Here is a 14159-nt window from a genome sequence, read left to right as displayed (position 1 = left end):
TCATTGAATTCGGTGTGAAGTGAGGAACTGTTCAGCATTTTGCTCATCCTTCCTTATCTTGAAATGCTCACCCAGCAAAAAGGCTTCATAGAAGGAAACCTAGAATGGTATATTCCGATGGAATTCCGATCCACTGTGTGATCAAGACCACTTGTTCAGACAAGGATGGTGACTGGAGTCGCGTCAAGCTACCTTTCCACATTTGACCTTATTTATTAATTAGGGGAGGATTTTTACAGTTTTCTTCCAATTTTTCCTTTTTCCTCATCCTTTTTTATTATTTTTCCAATGTATTCAGTATGTAAACCAAAATAAAATCATACCTATTTATAAAACACGGATTGAACTAAAAAGTAGTTGCACTTTCCCTCTATAATTTTAATGCGTCCAACGTCTTTCGGCTCATAGAGCCATCATTTGGTACAAGACATCAGAGTACATGAAAGCATCATATTTATACATTTGAGGAAGAGGATGAAAATGAGGAACAACAAAATGAAGATACATCAAAGAGAAGCTAGTTATAGAAGATCTGATCATCTCCAAAGCAGATAAAGGCAACGGTGTAAAAATCCTAAATAAATTCTAGTACATTGACAAATCTGTTAATGTGTTGGAAGACTCCTCCTTTGTGATTCTCCCTCGTGATCAAACTGCTACGTTTAGAAAAAAAAGTGTTAAAACAGTCTCATTCTCCTGCTGTAATCTGCTTAGTGATAATGAGAAGAGAAACATAAGGATGGAATGCTATGCCTTTTCATTTGGACTGGCAGTTTTACTTCGTATGAGACATATTTAAACTTAGTATTATCCTGGTTTGTAATCAGGAAATCACTGTGCACTAGTTTTATTTTTTACAACTGCACTGCATGCATTTTAGCCTCCTGAATTATTGGCATTGAAGTCATTTATTTTTTTTCTTTGTGATGTGATGGAAAGAAGTGTTTTATGAAGAATACCAGACCTAATAGTGAATGTTTTGATGGGAGTATTTATATCTTTAATAGGTGAATTTTGGAGAAAAACTGTGAGATTGTATTTTTTAAATTTGTTAGGTTTATGTATCTGATATAAAAAGTGGGCGTAATGACATTTTCCATACTTGTATTAAAAATGTCCTCATGAACCAATAAAAATATTAAATTCTTGTATGAAAATTATTTTTTATGTTGCAGCAAATCTTCCTCCAACCCTTTCAAAATCGCAAGTAAGTTCAGTGAGGAAGCATTTAAAGCTGCAGCTGTTTAACCTGCTGAAACATCCTGCTTCAATGGATTATCAAACGAACATAACAAGTCTCTTGACAGACCTGGGAGCTACATATCAAGAGGTAAATGAGCTGGAGTATTTTATTTGTTCTGTAACTGTCATAATTACTGGATAAACAAGTCTGTTTTGGATTAGCTGTATCTCAAAGTTGAGGAATAACTGACATTTTTGTCTGCCTTCTTCCTGGTAGACTGCGTTGGAAAATGTCTTTCCTTAAAATACTCTGCAAATTACATATCCTTCATGCTGTATGGTTAACGGGCCAAGTTGTGCTTGAGAAATCAGTTTGCCTTATCTTTTGATTTCAATGGCTCTCTGTGGATGATGTTAAGTTTCACTAGCAATACAACCAATTTTTGACCCCAAAATGCTGTAGCCAGTGAAGTGTTTGCTTAGCTGTGGTTAGTTACAGCTAAGGAAGAAGGCGTGAACCATCTTGTTCTTAGGTGCATCCCAAAGTTCGCTCTGAGAAAATGGCTTGGTGGTGGAACTGGTTAACATGCCTCACCGGCAATCGGGAGTTGCGGGTTCGAAACCTGGCTAAGTCAAATGTTTTTTCATGGCGAATTTCATCCATTGGTGCATTTACAAAATATATATTTATCACCTGTGAGGTTATCTCAAATTGGTACTCCATGGGTAAATAGCTTGTAGCAACATAGTCAATGTTCATATTCGCAGTTGCTTTTTTGATGGCAAGCTTTGTCAGGAAGCTGAAAAATCTTCCCTTCAATAGTTTTCCAATTACAAATTAAGAGACAGACATGTTAACTGTCGCCAGGAGGCCATTGATCTGATTCTGAAATGTGAGCGGCCTCGTGGTGGCAGGGTAACGTCCTCGCCTGCCTAACAAGAGGTCGCGGGTTCGAGTCCCGCCTGGGTTTCTTCGATCCAGGGCATGGTTGTTCATGTACCTTTTACTTGTTACATTTGTTGAATACCCCAGTATAAATTGGCCAATGAGAGCTGTATGTGGTAGTTTGAGAATAAATAAATAAAATAAATAAAACTCTGATATGCAGATAGCCAAGTCATATCCGAAAGCAGAAGAGGTGCGGAAGAGGCGCAAGAGGAATGAGCGAGCTGCCATTGGACAGGATGCAGCAGCCGTGGCTGCCAAGAAGCCACGCTTGGAGGCGCCGCCCCGAGGCGCTGGCGTGGAGGAGGAGGATGAAGATATGGATGTGGAGGAGGAAGTGAGCCAGAAGCCAAAGGTGGAGGCAATCGATGTGACAGAGCGCTTTGTGGGCGAGCGGCTGACCCCTGACCTGGCATCACAACTGGTCGTCATGGCCATGGTGAGAGGCCTCTCTTTTAATCTTGCAAATAAAATCAAATGTCCATTTCCTCTTCTAACAGATGTAAGGATAGGTCTGGTTAATATAAAAAAAAACTATAATAATACATGATTTTTCAGTTGAACATGCAGACCAGCAGTCCCCCTGAGCAAAAAAAATTACTATCTATTGGCTAATAATGATGAAGAAGAACCGTGTTTTGAAATTGCTAGTTAAGAATTAAAAGAAAGAACGTACCAGACAATAGTCATGCAGTAAAAATTTGAGATTATGCAGTTGGAGGGACCAAAATATGGGTGCAGTGTAAGTCCCTCATTAGAGGAGGTAGCCAGGCGATGTTGCCAGCTAGGAAACTGGCTGCTCAGCTTGTCATGGGTCATTGATTCTTATGGATGTTATTACGTGAGGGTAGCCAGCGACGTAGCCACACTTTGGTGACTGACTGGCTACTGAGCCCCATCACCACTCCGGTTGCCACTCGCTACCCATACTGGCAAAGCTGCAGTGTAGCATACAGAGATTATTACACTAGGTCGCCAGTCTCACATTGCCAATTGGTCTGTACACATCGCTGGGCTCTGAGAAAAAACGGAAAAAATTCTGGCAACTGAACCGGCTACTAGGTTTGTTGCCAGCTACTGTCGTTGTCGACGTCGCCATGGCTACCTCGTCTAATAAGGGCCTAAAATCAAAGTGTGTAAAAGTCAAGATTTTGTGCTGAGGAATAGCACACCTTGCAGGATAATAATTCATAACTTCATTATGAGAACTACTTATCAGTCATATATGTACTTTTATAAAGCTCTGATTTATGGGGTTCCTATAAACCAATTTCGTTTTTTTTGTGAAATCACTCATTTTTAGAGGAAAAAATCTTTTGTTTTTCTTTGTTGCAAACCCTGCTCAAATATTTTATTCACAACTGCCTTTAATGTTTTCAGTATAACTTTCACTAATCTCTGAATGTGCGCAACAAAAATTTTGAAAATGCATGTTGACTTCTTTAATATCACTATGGGAAGGATGAACAGTCACTGCATCACTGTCATCCAATTCATTACTCTATTTCTAATAATTTTTAAGTCTTCGGCTTAAGGCCATCCACTTTATCAATAGGAGCATTGTCAATAATTAGTGGTACATTTCTATTTTATCCGGTACATTTCCTCTTCCAATATAGAATTTCTGGCCTAAAAAGTTTCACAGACATCCATGCATGCTTATTTGCATGATACTTGACTGATAGTGAAAATTTTCTAATACTTTTGAAGGATCTCGGCAGAAGAGCTTTACCAATGACAATTGGTTTCAATTTGTTGCTACCATCTTGGTTATTGGTGAGAAGCTCTGTGCGGTGCTCATTACTTCTTTGAGCTCCATGATATTCATTTCCTTTGTGATGCATTGTTCTGTTAGGAAGAGCTTTCCAGAAGAGACCTGTTTCATCCATAATACAGTAAAATCTCTATATATCTTACTATTCATTATAGAGAGGTTTTAGTGATAGGTACCATTTTTTCATATACAGTGGAACTTGGTTAGTACGTTCCTCCTTAGTACGTTTTCCTCCTTAGTACGGCGATTTCCCTCGGTCCCGGTACCATCCGAACAAAATACAGGTAGAAGAATTTGGTTAGTACGTTTGAAAAAATTGCGCTTTCCTGGTTAGTACGCTCAATTGCTTGCCGTGACGCAACCCGCAATTCGTTCTCTAGTGTCTTCTTAAGGGTCGCAAACGTCTGAATTCATGATTTAATTTATTATTATTAGCCATTAACATTCTTCCATTCATTCCACATCTCTTTCTTCTACCGTAATTTATCCAAATGCATTTCTGAATTCTTGTGACGTGCTGAATAATAAAATGCGGCCATTTTTCGGGAATGTCTGACTATGAAAAACTACAGCCAATAAGAAGCCCCAATTTTCCCCACCCCGAGCTCCTCACCTTCTGTTGCCTTTGGAGCGCTTGGGAGTGCCCACTGCTGCGCACAAAGTTCGTGAGTGGGCAATTGTTGCTATTGCACGAGTTATCATGACGAAGAAATGAGTCTTAAAGGTATTAGACAATTCCCACATTATCTAAAGCAGTACTGCTCCATAAACTCGACTCGACGTGCGTATTTACTTGACTACTGTTGCGGGAGCAGACGATCCTCTGGATCTCCACGCGAAGCTTAGCTTAAAAATACTTGATCTCGGAACGAAAGCAGACGACATTAGGCAAATTTTGAAAGTAAATTTCAACTGTTTAATATAAAATTTTCTTGTAATTACATCGTAATCTAATAATCTTGCGTGTCATCTGTCGATATATCGATCGATTTTACAATCGAAATGGTATCATTCCAGAAGCGAATGTCTACGGCTGTTGCCGTAATTTGAAAGTCAATATAATTTTGCCCAATTTTTATGATGTTTAAAAAACCAGTTGACTTACTCCGGGTTGTTGTTATATTCTCCGAGTACGCTGTGAGAAAGAAAAATGACTTGTCTTCGCTTGACTGAGCTTCACTCGTCCTCGTTCTGTAAATATGTAGAGGATAAATCACGGGAGATAGACGCCGTAATCATGAAATAGTCTCCGGGATGTCCATGAAAAATTGCGATTTTTATTCACATGGTATTGTTTTTCATGGTAGCGCTCATTTTCTTGATTTTAAATGTGAAAAGAGTTCAGGAAGGCGATCCTATGAGAACTACCGATAGTAATTGTAATTATGACGACTTTTTCACTGATTGCAATAACCCCGACTGCTATTATTTACTTTCCTCGTTAGTACGTTTTCCTGGTTAGTACGTTCATTTTTCGTGGTCCCTTCAGAAACGTACTAACCAAGTTCCACTGTAATTCAGAAATGAAAGGCACTACAGTGCAACCTCGATAAAACGACACCCCACGGTGCCCCAATAAACACTCGCTATAGCGAATTGTCGCTTTACCGGAGGTGGTGCAAATAATAGCCAATATACCTTATATTACTCCTTTATTTTTATTTTCCCGCTTAGACGTTTTTGGTGTTTTTTTGGCCATGGTGTGTTCCATCAAATGCTTTCTATTCATGCAACTCATGGACGTGCGGGTATGCTGACGACTGCTTTCTGCCGCCCGAGGAACAAAAGAAGATCAAGCATTCGCGAATGCTAATGCCACAATATTTTCACCAAAATTAACTACTTATTTATCGAACGACAGTTTACCACATAAATTTGAGACTGAGCACTCCATTAACTTCATTTCTAACAGATCGCTAGCAATTACAGAGATTAAGGAGTCTTGGTGTAAGTTTTTCCGGCGGTGAAACCCTCGCTATGGCGAGAGCCAACACCAAAAGGGCCTCGTAAAAACGAAATATTTTACATGCTTTTTAAAGGATCAATTGACGGTGCATTGGCTATCTCTCGTAATAGCGGGGGTCTCGCTGTAGCCCGTACTCGCTTTAACGAGGTTCCACTGTACTATCTTTTAAGCCATCATATTTATGTGTTAAAACATACATGCATACACTGGAAGTTCCACCCACACTACTTTCAAGCAGGGATACAGCCATCTCTGAAAACTTTCTGCCTCTGCCCCGACATGAACCCGGGACCAGAGGGTGTGAAGCCTTCGTGATGCATTAGTGAAATTTCGCCTCCTAATTATGGGGTTAATTATAATGAGTAACAGGAAGTGAGCCGTATCGTGTGATTTTTACCATGATTCGAGGGAAAATAATGTGTTCTCTCTTAATTTTACAGTCAATTAAAATGATTGGGATAATTGGATACCTTTTTCGTATTTTCTGTTTGGTATGCTCTCATATGGAGCAAAATGGCCATAGCTACCGTATATCTCCGAATATAGTCCCCCCCTTTTTTTCCAAAAATGGCCGCGGAAAAGGAAGGGGGGGGGACTATAATCGAGTGTAATCCAATTTAGCATACTAAAGGTGACCATAAAGTAATAAATAACGGCATAATGGCTAATGTTCTCGTAGTCTTTCTATTTGAGTATATTTATGAGGATTATAATCGGAGATATTAGTAAATACTGCCACGTTTTACCGGAAATAAAGACAATTTTTACCACAAATGTTGTAAAGATACGATTATTCCGATTCAAATAGCATATCGAATATGCGTTTTCACGGAATCCATCGGGTAGCCGCTAATTTTTCATGGAAAAGTATTGTTAGAATAATTCAATCGACACTGATCACTTAATGACGCAAAACAGTAAATAATTAAAATGAAAACTAAACACACACTATCATTACATTAATCGAACACTAGAATTGAATCAATAGTATATGTACCCGTCGCTCATTTAATAACTACACGATTTAAATAATTGCGAAAAATAAACAGATAAAGTGAACCTTTCGTGACGATTTAGCATTTCATTGCGTCCGTAGCTACTATACGTCCGTGCGGTTCGTGTTTACAACCACTGCATTTACCGCCTTCACAGAACAAGAATGCGCAATAGGTGATGCATTTGTTTCGGAAAAGGCACAATAATCGACGACTTTAAACCAGAAGCGCCGGCATTACTGCATTTGATCGAAATACAGCGACTCAGCATCGAAAGTGTAATCAATTTATTGAGGAATATCTTCAATTCGTCAGGGTAAATAGGATCGATAAATTACGTCGCATAACGTTTCGCAATTATTTCCGCGATATTTTCTTTATTAAAAATAATTTTACGTTCAACAGTGAGGTGATGGATCAAGTAGAAAGATGAGGATCAATCCTGCCGCAGATTAGAGGCCTTCAAAGACGGAGTTTCGATGCCAATTTAAAAATAGCCGTTGCAGAATACGCCGTAAATCATAGTATTTACAGCGCTAGCAAAGCGCTAATACATCGCGGAAGTCATTTCGGGGGTCTCGATGCGGCAGATTAAAAGAATTAGAGGAAAATATCGTCGAATTTGTGTGCAAATGCAGAGCAGAAACTCTTTGTGTAACTTATGCAATGATTCGCGACGAGGCATTGAAAATTGATATATTTTTTTTCAGTTTTAATGTTTGTTGGAAAAAGTTTATTTCTTAATTTTATTACTTTGATATTTTTAAGTCCTGTAGTTTAATTGTTTTGCTTAGCAGGCATTTGATAGCAATATTTTTATAATATTTATAATTTATTTAACACAATTTTATTTAGATTTCCTAAATTCTTCAGGTCACTTGGATTTGTGATGACTTGATGGGTGTGTTACACTGGATCTAAGGAAGTTTCAGGGCCAAATGCAATACTGTTTATGGGCTTTAAGTTAAAGCTTATATATTGACATTGTCTGTAGTCATTTGGAAATCAAAAATATTAATAATTTGTGAAGGTTTAAAAAATACAATAGCCTTGGATACTTAAAAAAATTTCTCATTTCTTCATTACATCTGGTTAAGGAACTATAAATTACTGATACATGCAATGGATCACAACATGTTTCAGGTATAGTTATTTTGTTGTGATGGAAAATATGTGAACAGATTTGTTCTTAATCTTCACAGAAAATAATAGTTTTTATCGAATCTAGAATCTTAACTTGCTAACCACAGAAAAATTGCCTTCCTTTACATTTTAAAATTTTTCCCAAAACTGAGGTCTCAAAATTGGGGGGGGGGGGGACTATATTCGGAGATATACGGTAATTATTAACATGAAAATTACTGCATATTGAAGGTGTATAAAATAAATAAGCGTGAAACTTTTATCGCTGAAAATTTTGTTCCATGTATGTACTTGCGGTCGTATTAATGGTCTCTCGTTCTCTGGGTACGATTTGCAGAGGTAGTTAGGCCACCTCAGGATATCTCCATGCTATAATAAGTGGAGGTTTTATGAGATAAAGAGGTACGAACCATTAGAGGTTTGTATAAATTTATAATAATAATAATAATAATAATATTTATTTGCCCAAAGGACACATTATATCATGATACAATCATAACACAAGTATATAGGGCACGTCAAAATTAACAAATTCACAAAAAAAAATGTTACATTTCACATTGAAGATACTCTTTTATACTATAAAAACACTTCTCTAGTAAGTAAACTGAGACTCTCTTTTTAAAAACATTAATACTTTCTATGCTTTTAATATATACATGTAAGTTATTGTACAATTTAGTACACATGAACTCATATATGTAAACCTGAGGGGACTGTAGGGGTGGTACCAAGTATGGAGGGTTACGATGTAAATAAGTTTACTACGTAGAGGTTTTACTGTGTATCAATCTCATTTTGCAAATGTCTAAATGATTGAGTCATTAATTTGATGCCACTTACTAACCAAGTTATTATTTACATCTTTAGATTCACGCTTGATGCTAATCTTGTACCTCTTTGTTGTCAAATTAACCAAAGATGTGGCTTTCGTCAAACATTGATACTGGTAGTATGTTTACATTTCCATATGCATTTAGGTGCATTTTATTGAGTTATAACAATCTTTTGGATAGTTTCATTATTGCTGCCTTTGGAATATTCTTTGAAATCACATGTCTAGGGAGGAGAAAATAACCCGAATAATGTGCAAACAGGATGAGGGAGAGTTGACCTTAATAAATTTGAATTAGCAGCTAATTGAGGCTATATACAAACTGTCGAGACATAAGGAGCAGGAAACACTTTCACAGTGATAAAGAAACACAACTTTAAAAAATTATGCTTGCCAATGATGGACCCTTTACAATGTCTCCATTCTTCTGGTGCTACCACGTCGGTTGTTGGTTTAAGACTATAGTTGAGCTGGCACTGCTATCAGCGTCTTCAGGTTGAAGATGCCAGTCCACGAATCTCATCCTCTTTATATTTGGGCTCAGTCCTGCCAGTTATGGCTGCTGCTCTCTCATTAGCCCATTTAATCAGTCTCTTACAATTGACATCCAAGTGGTAGCCATTGAAAGTGTCCGTCCGGGCTATCGCAATTGATTCTTAGACGATGGCTACCACTTGGATGCCAATTTGAAGAGATTGATTATATGGGCTAATGAGAGAGCAGCAGCCACAACTGGCGGGACTGAGCCTGTATATAAGGAGGACGAGAATCGTGGACCGGCATCTTCGACTTGAAAACACTAGCAGCAGTGCCAGCGCAACTGTTGTCTTAAACCAACAACCGGCACAGTAGCACCGGAAGAATGGAGACATTGGAACCTCAACACCGCAGAAACCTACGTAGTTACAATGGACCCTTTTTTGTAGGCAAACTATAGAGTCCCACTGTGGGACAAAAGTAATGCTATCATTGGAGTAATAGGGTTTGAATTTTATGAAAGTGACATCTAATATGCTTCTCTTGCACATTTAGACGAAGTGTAAATATTTGCCTAGCTATTTCACCCCCGAAATATGGGGGCCTAAGTGGTTGGATCAGTTGGTATATCAAGCAAAATTGACTGAATAGGTCCAAAGAACATATGCATCCAGTGCCTTGCTGGTAATTAAATTTGCAATAAATTACTAAAAATTTGCAATACCTGTTGACTTGTTCATCATGATAGTGTGCCATCTTTAAATTGATGTGAATTGATTTTCTAAGGTTGATGTGCTTCTTTTACAATTAATTATTATCATCTTTTTTTAACATCTTTTTCCAGAGTAAACTCCCCGAGACCATTCCACCTCATTTTAGTTCAACGTACACCCCCATTTCTGCAGCAGGAACACCTGGGCAAATCAAGCACCTTGCTCGCCTCATAGCTAGCCAGCTGACGGCTGCTGGGCTGGGACCTGGAATCAAGCAGTCAAAGAATGAGGTCGTAAAGAAGGTAAATTTGTGCTCCTGTCATTGTTTGTGGCACACCTCTCCTTCATCTCGATGTGGTAGTTTCTTTATTGCTAGTATCAAATGCCTCTTTGAATTAGATGGGATGCTATTCAGTAGTTTTGATTTGTTGACTCGGAGAAATATAGCCTCTCAAATGAATTTAACTGAAAAAAAGCAATTGTACTCAATTTATTTCTTACCTTCTTCATGAGGAAAGCACAAAGTATGAAACAAGTAACTTTGTAAGCATTCACATTTAAGTACAGTGTAGCAGTCAAGTTAAGTTAAGTTTTTTTACCAAGTGTGAAATTTGCCATGAAAAATCATTTGGTTTCAATCAGTTTGCACCCACGCACGTGATTGGCTACAAAGACGCTTGTTATATGCAGTACTTTTGAAAACCACCGTCACTGAATAGATCCTAGTTTGGGTTTTCTTACTGACATTATCAGTAAGCACAACTGTTGTCTCTTGTGCCACTTTGTGAACTTGAGACGTGAACTCCTTATTTTGTAAACCCAGTCTTTGTCTTGTAGGTCTTGTGGCCTGGTGGTGTAACTGTTAGTATACCTGAGCGGCAATTGGGAGATCCAGATTCAAATCCCAGCTAAGGCAAATAATGAAACATCATCACAGTTGCACTAATATTGTATGTTCCACAATTTTTTTTATTATTCTGACCCAAGTGCTTATACTGTACACAATGTCATTCTCAAAGCTACATTATGTAAATGACATATTGTACAGGGTCAGAACCTGGGTCAGACTAATAAATAAAAAATTGTGGAACATCCTGGATTAGTATATCTGTGATCATGTTTCATGTTACACAGTTCCACCAAGTATTGCCAACCACCCATAAGTGAGCCAAATAATTTTTTCATAGGGAATTTCACCCTTTGCGGAAATAGTGGTTCAATCATGCGTGCGACTCTGTATAAGTTTCTTATTACTTGCAGTGCTTTCTGCAAAGTGCTTCTGGTAGAGACTAACCGTTATGATTTCTGTTGTATTGAAACGATTTGTGTCTTTTTGCAGTTGGCTGTGGTGGAGGACGAAGATGAAGAGGGGGAGGAGGAGGTTGTAGGGGTGGAGAGAGAGGAGAAGCAAGTGGCACCAGTTCCTCCTGCTGTGGTGATCAAGAAACCACCACAACAGCGCATCAAGACACTAAAGCTGTCGGAGATAACCAAGGCACTGGAGCCGGAGGAGCGGGAACGCAGTGTGGCGCTGGCCGTGGGGCGCATCCTGAGGGCAGAACGCTCTTGCGCAACCCTGAGTGGTGTCTCACCCGTCAGGAACAAGATCCTCACAGTAATAGCAGCACAGTTTGATGAAAATGTTGGAGATGGCAAGTTTTTTAAAAATCACCTCTCTTCTCCTCTAGACTTAATCATTCTGTACCTTCACATTAATGGCTTAGCTTAGGTGTGACCATTAGAGAAAGATGCACAGCATTTGATGAGGCAAACATGCATCTTTTTTGAAGTTGTTCCTTTGGCCAATGTGACTGCTAAACTGTCTATCCCACTTGCAACAGTGTGATGTTCATGACAAAGCTAAAGGTTTTTCTGTCAAATAAGAATTATTTTCTCTGTCAACAAAGACCCATTTTTTTAGAAGTTTTTGATACAACAGAAAACCCTATTTGTTTAATATGATGACCCCCTTTCCTGTTATAGTATGTAATAGCAATGAGACTTCCCACCATGTCATACTGGTCAAAGTAATGGGCCACAGAGGTATTAAAATTAATGCCAGTGGATTTCTGATACCACAGGTGACAGGGACTGATTATTTGTTGGGATCAAAGTGATCATTATGACTGTAATACAGTGGAACCCCGATCTATCATTCCCGCTTTGATCATTTTCCCGCAATCACCATTTGCCGTTCCTGGTCCCAAATAAAGTTCCATAAAGACAGTAATTTTTTCCCGCATCAATTGTTCCTCAAAGTATCGTTCGAAGCATTGATTGTTTGAAGATCGTGTATCGTCTTATTTATCCCTGCTAGCAACTCGAATTCATTTGCTTATCTGGTGCTATGCTAATTAGAAACGAGTGGTTAAGTTGCCTTCTATTTAGGATAAAAAATTTCATGGCAGTCTTATGGTCATGCTTCACCCTATCTTTTGGCTCTGTGTATGCCGTACGCGATAGCATCAGTTCTGAACCTCACCTCGTAGGAGTGATTCCGTTCTTTCCAGGGTGGTTTGACTTCAAACCACCGAATGTTTTCCATTAGGGTTTAATAAAGTCTGGTTTCATTTTCATTAGTTTTATTTTTATTTGCCTCTAGACCATAGCCCCTAGGAAGAAACTATTGAGAACTTTAAGAGATGGACTGAAAATAATTGAAGATGAAGAAAAGAATCTGGGCTAGAAGCACATGAAAATTTGGAAAACACCTCGGGTTGTCCGCCAGCACATGATGGTAGGGGTGGTGTTAGAGTGAGCTACCTGGTGAAAACAATGAGTGGGATGAAGCCGAGGATTAGGTGGGCGTGCTGCTGTGGATTAACGCAACATTTTTCACGCTTTAACACTTTGCGTGCTCTTCTTCTTCTTCATCCTAGCGTTTGTCCCGCGCTATTGCAGGGTCCGCTTTTCTGCAAAGCCTTCTCCACTTGGCTCGATCCAGGGCGTCTACTGGCGTGGCGTTGATGGTCTTCATGTCCGCCTTAATTTTGTCGAGCCAGCGCATCTTTGGTCGTCCTCGTGGTCGGCGTCCTTCAGTACTCAGCCTCATTGCTGTTTTGGCCACGGAGTTCTCATCACTACGCACCACATGCCCATACCACCGCAGTCGAGCCTCCCGCATCTTGTCTGTGATCGATGCAACTCCCATTCTTTTCCGAATGTCTTCATTCCTGATGTGATCCAGGCGGGAGATGCCTAGGATCCATCGCAGCATCCTCATTTCCATGACATGCATGGCCTGTTCTTGATTTGCTGTGGCTGGCCAACATTCTGTTCCATATAGGGCCACTGGGCGGACTACGGTCTTGTATACTTTGGCCCTGAATCGTTCGGGCATTCGACGGTCGCACAATACGCCAGTCACTTGGCGCCATTTCAGCCATGTTGCATTGATTCGAGCTCGTGTGTTGGCAGTTGCGCTTCCATCGTTGCTGATGACAGAGCCCAAATATTTAAACTTCTCGACCTTTTCAAGGTCGTCGCCGTCGATGCTGATCGTGCCATCGGTTTGAGGCCCACACTCCATGTACTCAGTCTTCTTGATGTTTAATCGCAACCCATAGTTGTCGAGTCGTACCTTCCATAGTTGAGTTCGCTGCTGTAATTCGGGTCTGGTGGTGCTGGCAAGGAAGACATCATCGGTGAACAGTAGTGACCAAGGATGTGATTCTTGGAGACAGGCCGTGAGTGTGTCCATGCACAGGATGAAAAGGAGCGGAGTGAGGGCCGATCCGTGGTGGACGCCAACAGTGATTGGGAAAGGCGGTGATATTCCTGATGGGCAACGGATGGAGCTGGCGACGTTGGTGTAGAGAAGCGTCACCCATGACACGTAGACTTCAGGGACGTCGTGAGATCTGAGGACACTTAGCGTGCCATGGACGTAATATTACGTCCTGCTAATCCTTCTGAGGATTGCCATGGACGTAATATTACGTCTTTCCATTTAATTGGCTTTGTATGCGTGAAGCCGTAATATTTTGCCCGTGGTGCATTTCCGGTTTTTACTGCTTAGTGGTTCTGTTTTTTCGAAAATCAACTGCTCGATGGAAAAAAAGTTCACTTTATACATTGAGGACGAAAACTCCTCTTTAGCTACCGGCATCCTCATCTTAGGCCACTTAT

General features: G+C 39.7%; 1 protein-coding gene across 1 annotated transcript in view; it reads left to right on the top strand.

The window, feature by feature from the left end:
* The window catches only part of LOC124154464 (symplekin), a 42572-nt gene that overhangs the window by 8005 nt on the left and 20408 nt on the right, over nt 1-14159 (top strand). The window contains exons 6-9 of the mRNA XM_046528213.1: nt 1176-1330; nt 2292-2567; nt 10163-10333; nt 11371-11683. Of these exons, the coding sequence (XP_046384169.1) occupies nt 1176-1330; nt 2292-2567; nt 10163-10333; nt 11371-11683 (915 nt within the window). The remainder of the gene's footprint in view (nt 1-1175; nt 1331-2291; nt 2568-10162; nt 10334-11370; nt 11684-14159) is intronic.

The sequence above is a fragment of the Ischnura elegans genome, chromosome 2, assembly GCF_921293095.1.
Source record: "Ischnura elegans chromosome 2, ioIscEleg1.1, whole genome shotgun sequence".
Classification (NCBI taxonomy): Eukaryota; Metazoa; Arthropoda; class Insecta; order Odonata; family Coenagrionidae; genus Ischnura; species Ischnura elegans.
Note: the sequence above shows the minus strand (reverse complement) of the source record. Positions and strands in the feature narration are given on the sequence as shown.